This window comes from Volvox carteri, assembly GCF_000143455.1.
Source record: "Volvox carteri f. nagariensis unplaced genomic scaffold VOLCAscaffold_30, whole genome shotgun sequence".
NCBI classification, from domain to species: domain Eukaryota; kingdom Viridiplantae; phylum Chlorophyta; class Chlorophyceae; order Chlamydomonadales; family Volvocaceae; genus Volvox; species Volvox carteri.
This window is the reverse complement of record NW_003307573.1, coordinates 91,843-99,190: the sequence shown is the minus strand read 5'-3', so window position 1 is coordinate 99,190 and position 7,348 is coordinate 91,843. Positions and strand designations below refer to the sequence as shown.

Sequence of the window (7,348 nt, the reverse complement as noted above, 5' to 3'; positions counted from 1 at the left end):
GGAGAGGAGGAAATGAAGTAACAAATATCACAACAACATCAACAATTTTAACTACATTAACAACATTAACTACATTAACAGCCCAGGGCCAACGAGCCCCTATTTATCAACGCAAGCCCCCCCCCGCGTGTGCGTTCTGCTGCAATCCCCTGGCCTTGCGTTGCGCAACCCTGCCGTACACGCAGCCGTACACTCTGGGCGAGTGTCTCCGAGACCTGTTGGAACTCTCTGCCCGACTGCTGGTGGTGGGTGGCCGCCTGGTGTACTTCCTGCCCGCCACGCCTGAGACGTACGACAAGGCGGAGATCCCGCAACACCCCGCCCTGGAGCTGATAGCGAACAGGTGCGCGGCCCAGTACGGCACCACACCGTACCGCCGGTATTGCTTTGTAGTAATACTTCACAGTCGTGGGTGCCCTCGGCCCCCTTGAGCATTCGACCGGTTGAACAGGTTGGTTCGGTATTGCCAACGTTGCTGCTGCGAATGGTGCTACTCCTACTGCTGCTACTAATGGTCCTACTGCTACTGCTGCTACTGCCCTGTGCGTGACGTGTATGCAATTGAGAATTTTTCTGATGCACACTATGACAGCTACATGTACCTTGCTGCTGCTTTTTTACTGTTGTTTTCGATGGTGGATGTGGTGGTGGTGCAGTGAGCAGATCCTCACCACGCGATACAGCCGGCGGCTCATCACGATGGAAAAAGTACGGCCGTACGACGCGGCGGCGGCGGCGGCGTACTACGCGTCGCACCCAGACCCCACCATGTCTATTGACAAATTGCACGACATCGTGTACGAGCAGCTGCCGCCGCAACCGCCATCCTCTTCGGCATCGTCGTCATCGCTGGCAGCTGCTGCTGTGGCGGCGGCGACAGAGGGTGGCGGTGTGGACGGCGGTACGGCGGTGAAACCCCGACGCCGCTGCCGCGGAAAGAACTTCTAACATCCCACATCACCACACGCCGCCGTACTCGGGTATCAACATCGCCATTTCCCTCGTCGTGGCGCAGCGCAATGAAACGCACCACACCACACCACACCACACACCATTCCATCAGCATGGCCGATTTACGTTTTCCGGGGGCGCCCGGATTAGGTTTTAGGGTTTTGGCTTTCGGAATCCTGCAGTCGGGATGGCTGCCAGTACGGATGCTGCTACTACTGGGGGGTGGGTCCTTCCTTGGTGTGTGTGCCGCCTCTCTCCTGTTGCCCCTCTCCCACCGCCCAGCCACCCAGACTCCACCTTCGCAAGTCGCGACTGGGTAGTTAACTCTGACATACTTCTAACGTATCCGTCTATCCTTGACATCGGTTTCACTCGCTCGTGGTTTGTCTCGCCCCAGCTACCCCCAGTATATTTCCCACCACCACCACCCGCCGCATATTAACACCATCAGGACTAAGCGGCATTTCGGCGGCAGTGTGTGCGTTGGGGGGAAGGATGACTAGGAGAAAACCATTACACGGAGGCCTCTGGTAACGGTATGTGTTTTTTTCTGACACAACTGTGTGTGTATGTAGATATGTTTGTTTGCGGGCTGCGGGGGAATGTATCAGCTGAGCGTTAGGAGTTCTAAAGGACCGCGTGTAGGTGATGTAAAATGGAATGGGGTTATTGAATAGTGTGGGGGGTTGAGGAGTCTACGGAAGTAGCAGCGGAGGGGACTGGGGTGGGCGAGAAGTCCGCTGTTCAGAGCTGCCCAGTGCCTTGTTTTCGTGTCTCGCATTCTCCCTTGATCACCGAGCTCCTGAAGCGCCGCTCCAGCTGCTCCCACCTGCCTGATCGTGTGTAGCAGCAAGAAATGGAACACGGTAGAAAATGGACGGCGACCAGCAGCCGCCCCAGCAGCAGCAGAGGGAGCAGGAGAAGTGAAGGGGAACTTCAGGACCAGCATGCACTTGACCAGCATGGCTGGGTGCGTCTGCAAGTACAGTGATGTTTGAATCTTCATGGGTTCTGGCCTTATTTCCTCGGTAAAAAAGGCTTAAAGACATGTTGAATCAAAAGGGAACCGCGTTGAGCACGCGACGGCTCAGACATTTCTTGGCCTGCCTCCTTGTTTATCTCTTTGTGTCCTTTACTGATTATTTCCTGCAGTTGCTCGAGGAAGGTAAGAGGCGAATGGTTGGTTGGCTCTGGGCTCTGGTTATTTTGGTAATGCGAGTCATGATGAGGTTCTCGGTCTAAAAGTCGTAGGGGCACCGGCCCTCGGCAAGAAGAGAGACGTTGTTGCGGATGGATGATTTGTGAATAAATTAATCAAGGCGACGCGGGGGCTGGATGAGTCGGCCGCTGTAGGCAATTTTTTAAGCAGCTGTCTCATACAAGTAGTCCCGCCTAACGCGCCCCGCCGGCAGCAGGGGTTATGATTAAACAGTAAAGTTTTTTTAGGAAATTTTGTGGCTATCTCCTCGCAACAAGCCTAGTTCGTCACGGTTGTTATCCCTAACGAACTTCGATCCGGTACAAGGCAAGGTGTTACATAAGTGGACTTTCCACGCGCAGATCACCCACTAAATACGCCTGCAACAAGCTTTTCAGACACGAGCAAAACAGTTTTTTGTGAGAAGCAAGTACTGCCATTGAGCGTTATTTGGAGTTAGGGTAATAAGTCTGTGTACGGCGACGTAACGATGCCATAAGGGGAACAGATATCATAACGACGCCATAACGATGTCGAAGGGTGCAACATAAGGCCAGCATAATGTAATGTTCCCATCTTGATTTCGAAGGCATAATTGGATTATTCCTTTCAGAAGCAAAACCATTTCTTGAGTGACACTCAAGTGAGCACCTGGTTACCAGCTTGACCGGGTGAGGTATCTTAAGGATATGCATATCTTACGTGCCGCAACGGCCAACTCAGGGTGCCTGGGCATGCGGATGGCACTGTCGTCCATACCGGTGGTTGGAGTGGCACAGGCGCCCGCTGCGAAGCTCCCCTGGACGATGTGGGCACTCCAGCGACACGTATCCAGAGCTTCAAAAATTCAATTACCTCTGGGCCTAGTTCGGCAGCACTTTTCAGCATCTTTGCAGCGACCTGCTGTAACGAAAGAAAGCGCATGGGGCTTTCGTCCTGGAAGCGCCTTGGGATTAGGCGTTGCAATTGGAAGCATTGGATATTTATGTAAGTCACGAGGTCGCTCAATTTTGCTAGAATTGACAAGCTGTGCTTTGCCGTCCTTCCGGAGAACCTGACGAGAGAGATATGACCAGCGCCTAAAGCACGGCGTTCAAATTCTTCGAGCGCCGTGAATACTCGTTACATACCTTTGCTTTGTTTTCCGTCAGTTGCGCATGAATTGGCGCTCCCATGATAGCCTGCTGACCCGAAAAAGCGCACCATTGGACAATTGGCCGTTCCCGGAAGACAGGAGGACAGACACAATCCTCTATAAATGCATAATTGCAATGATTAATTTTGCTAAATCCAATTTTAGGAATGTGGTCTTGTCCTACCATCCCCTAATTGCAAACCGCCCAAGCCGATGCCTTTGCGGGGGTGTTTTTTTTCTACACCCCGGCAACGCGCGAATCTCACCTTACCGCATGGCCAATCTCCCCAATAGCCCCAAATTTTAACTCGGCCAATTCGAACTGTGCCTCCTAATTAGTTTCGCCTTAGACTCAGCACTCGCGCAAAGCAGCAGCCCTGCTTTGACAACGCCGATCAACCGCGTCCCGCCCCTCGCGCCACTCCGCTGTCCCTCTTCCTTCCCCGTATTCCCTATTTCCCCAATACATACACATACATAAAATACACACACGCGGGGGCCACCCGCAGGCGGCGGTGACTCCCCCGGCGGCGCCTCGGTGGCCCTGACCGCCACGCTGCTGCTCAATCTTTCCGTCCTAGTGCACGAGGCGGGCCACCTGGCTGCAGCCCGGCTGCTGGGGGTGGCGGTGAGGGAGTGCGCGGTGGGCATTGGGCCCCCCGTAGCCTGGTGGCAGGTGCGTACGAACGTACTCCTCCGCCTCCCTCCTCCTCCTGAACCCGCGTGCTGAGTGCCTGTGTGGGTCGGTGCTCACCACCCGACCGACCTTCTGGGGGCTCTCCGTACACATCGTACACATGCATGATCGTACACATGCATGCATACAGACAGACAGACAGACAGGCACAGACATGCATGCATGCATACAGACAGACGCTTACATACGTAAGTGCACATTACAGACAAGAGGGACTTAACAATGCAAACCCCGGAGCCCCCCCGTACCACTGCTTTACGTCATCTTGTTGATACGGCAGCTGGTTTACCTCCTTGGCTTTGCTGCCCCTTCCCCCCTCCCCCCCTTTCCCCCCTTTCCCCCCTCCCCCCCGGCCCAGGGTCCCACCACCACCTACACACTGCGCGCGATACCCCTCCTCGGCTACGTCACCTTCCTCACCTCCAAGGACGTAGCAGCGGCAGCTGGGCCCGCCGCATCCGCCAGCACGTACGGCATGTACGGCAGTCAACACGTTTCTGCGCCTCCCCGGCTGCTGACGTCCCTATCCCCGGGTCGTCGGGCGGTGGTGATGGCGGCGGGGGTGGCGGCGAATGTGGCCCTCGCGGCTGCCTTTGTAGCCTGGCAGGTGGGCTGTACGACGTGTGTGCCGTACGTAAGAGCGCTTGATGTGATGACGGCGCGGCCCCCCTCTGTGAGACGCGCCCTCCCCTTTTTGCTCCAACTGACAACTGCAACTCGATAACTTCTAAAACCCTAAAGACCCCTAACAACCGAGTTCGGGCCCGTGCCGGTTCCCCTCCCGCAACCACAGCTGCGATCATTACCGTCGCCACCCCGCCGCCGTCCTTTCCTAGGTCCTGTCGTACGGCGAGGTGGATGTCGTCGTACGGCCAGGTGCCCTAGTACGTCATGCAGACGGCTGGGTGGCGCCCGAAGAGGCGGGGGAAGGGCAGCAGGAGCGGTTACAGCCCGGTGATGTCGTACTTGCTGTGGGGCAGTGGAAGCTGCCGGCGGGGGAGCAACTGGTAGGACTACATGAGGGGCGGGGGGGGGGGGAGGGGGGGGAGGGGACATACACGCAGCCCTCCCTCCTGTGACCCCCGCGAGCCTGTTCCCGCGGCGAGGGTCCTTCCGTGAGTTCACCTTCCGTATATTTGTTGTGTGTATGCGTGTATATATGTAGTATGTATGTATGTATGTATGTATGTATGTATGTTATGGACGAACTGGGAGCTTTCAAGCCGACAGCCTCAAACGCACCCTCACCCACTCCCTCCCTCACTCGTACTCGGCACCACCTACAACGGCTTAGTACGGACGCGTGCACCTGCATTTCCAATGTACGATATTCAACCCACTTTTCCTAAATGCCCACCGCCCGGCCCCCGCCGCCGTTCCGTACATTCCGTACATTCGTCTTCCTCTTCTCCCTGTGTGTGGTGCAGGAGGCCGCGCTGGTGGCCGCACTCCACCAGGCGGCGGCCGAACAACCACCACCTCCACCGCCATCACCATCACCATCACCATCACCATCACCATCACCAACAACAATGACAGCAGCGGGGGCCGCGGCCACTGCCAGCACTATCACCACTGCCGCCAGCTCCTCCGCCATCTCCCCCTCCCAACCTTGTTCATCACCATTCGGCGGCGGCTCCCTCGCCGTCGCCAGCACCAGCTGCGATCATTTGGCGCTAGACGGTGCCGTACAGTCGCTGAACGGCGTGAAGATGACCGTACTGCGTACTCGTACGAGCGGCAGCAGTGGCCTGGCCTCGGAGCGAGTCGTACTGCAGATGGATGCGGCAGACGTCCTCAGGTCCGTTTGTCCCCAACTGACTCCTAACCGCCAAAGCAAACCGTTGTTACTTGGTCAACTGTTGCGGGTTTTCTTTTTAGCTCTCCCCCTCTCTCTCTCCCCGCACGTGTCAATTGTCAATGGTCAAAAGGCCCACTGTACTGTACGGGTACAAACGACGTCGTACGCAAATCGGGGGCATGCCGGCGTGTGGCGTACGGCAACTAACCGTTCGATGTTGGATGTGTATGTGTGTATGTGTGTATGTGGGCAGGTACGAGGACTTGTCGATCACGGCCAACCTGCAAGTGGGTTATCGGCCACCTGCGGACGTGTGGGATGCCGTACAGATGACGTGGCGGGAGCTCAACAGGTGGGTTCAGTGTCGGGGCGGGTGGGGGCCCTGGGGGACTTGGATGGGGGGGCCTCGGGAGGGGGGAAGGCGCCCGGGAGGAGGGGGGGAGAGGCGGGTTTTTTTCAGGGGGAACGGGTGGTGTGTCCTTGTTCCTGCTGAAACAAATCTTCGGGGGTCGGTGGTTAATGGTTGGTGGTTGGGTCTACGAGATACGCAAGAAGGATGGGATTTAGGTTTCTATTTCGACCTCATTCCCCGTCCCGGCCTCCCGCCCCCGCCTTCGTGATGTACGGCCAACCGCTTCCCGAACCCCGGCGGCCTTCTCGCCAACGCCCTCTTCCAATCCATCACTCATAATTGGAATAAACCCTGCCACCGTACAACTGTCGTTTAGGCCCGTCCCGTACATTGTACGACAGGTGGTCGAAGACTTTACTGGAGTCCTGGATCGACATGTTAAACGTCGCGACCAGCAGCAGCAGTAGCATCAGCAGTAGCAGTAGCTCTAGCAATGGCGGAGGAGTTCAGTTTGTGGGCCCGCTTGGTTTGGTGGCTTCTGCCGCGGGTTTCCTAGCGGCGGAAGCAGAGGCCGGTACGGCAAGCCGTAGCAGCAGCGGCACCAGCAGTAGTAGTGGCAGGGTTGCTGGTTTCGAGGATGCGGATTGTGAATGTGTCCCGGCCGCCGATGTTGCGGTTCACCAGCCGCCCCACCCGCTGCTAGAACTGGGGGTGCAACTTAACCTTCAGGTGCGCCAGGGGGGGCCCGGGGGGGGGGGAAGGGCGGGGAGGTATGTGGGAGAGGAGGGGGGGAGAACGGGAAGGGCGTGTGGCAGCGGGGTTTTAGGCTGGGGGGACGCACAGATGAACCAACATGTGGTGCGGGTAGCACGACGAAGGCTCGAGGGACCTCCCTAGCAAGGGGTGGAGGAGGGGGTCGCGATAGTCGTGCTCCGAGTCGTGCTCTTTCATGTTGAGGATTGTGTTGTTAGGGGGGGATGGGATGGTGGGGATGTGGTGGGGGTGTCAGTCCATGACGCTTCCTACACCGTTATCCTCCTGCTCCCCTCCCCTGCGGCCTCTGCTGCTGCTACTGCTGCTGCTACTGCTGCTGCGACTGCTGCTGCTACTACTGCTGCCACTGTCTGGAAGGGCAGTCAGTTCGCTGTGACGGTGTCCGCCCACGTACCCCCCTGGCAGGGTTAGAGGGCTGACTCAGCTCGCCCCCGCACCCC

The 7,348-nt window shown here is 57.3% G+C and overlaps 2 protein-coding genes across 2 annotated transcripts in view; both read left to right on the top strand.

Annotated features, from left to right (window-relative positions):
- VOLCADRAFT_62647 (uncharacterized protein) overlaps window positions 1-948 on the top strand; it is a gene marked incomplete at both ends in the record, with an annotated part of 5,910 nt that extends 4,962 nt beyond the window's left edge. The window contains 2 exons of the mRNA XM_002952510.1: window positions 82-343; window positions 657-948. Of these exons, the coding sequence (XP_002952556.1) occupies window positions 82-343; window positions 657-948 (554 nt within the window). The remainder of the gene's footprint in view (window positions 1-81; window positions 344-656) is intronic.
- Window positions 949-1,998: 1,050 nt separating this feature from the next.
- VOLCADRAFT_93145 (intramembrane metalloprotease) overlaps window positions 1,999-7,348 on the top strand; it is a gene marked incomplete at both ends in the record, with an annotated part of 6,080 nt that continues 730 nt past the window's right edge. The window contains 6 exons of the mRNA XM_002952509.1: window positions 1,999-2,116; window positions 3,794-3,960; window positions 4,340-4,588; window positions 4,818-4,988; window positions 5,409-5,782; window positions 6,036-6,134. Of these exons, the coding sequence (XP_002952555.1) occupies window positions 1,999-2,116; window positions 3,794-3,960; window positions 4,340-4,588; window positions 4,818-4,988; window positions 5,409-5,782; window positions 6,036-6,134 (1,178 nt within the window). The remainder of the gene's footprint in view (window positions 2,117-3,793; window positions 3,961-4,339; window positions 4,589-4,817; window positions 4,989-5,408; window positions 5,783-6,035; window positions 6,135-7,348) is intronic.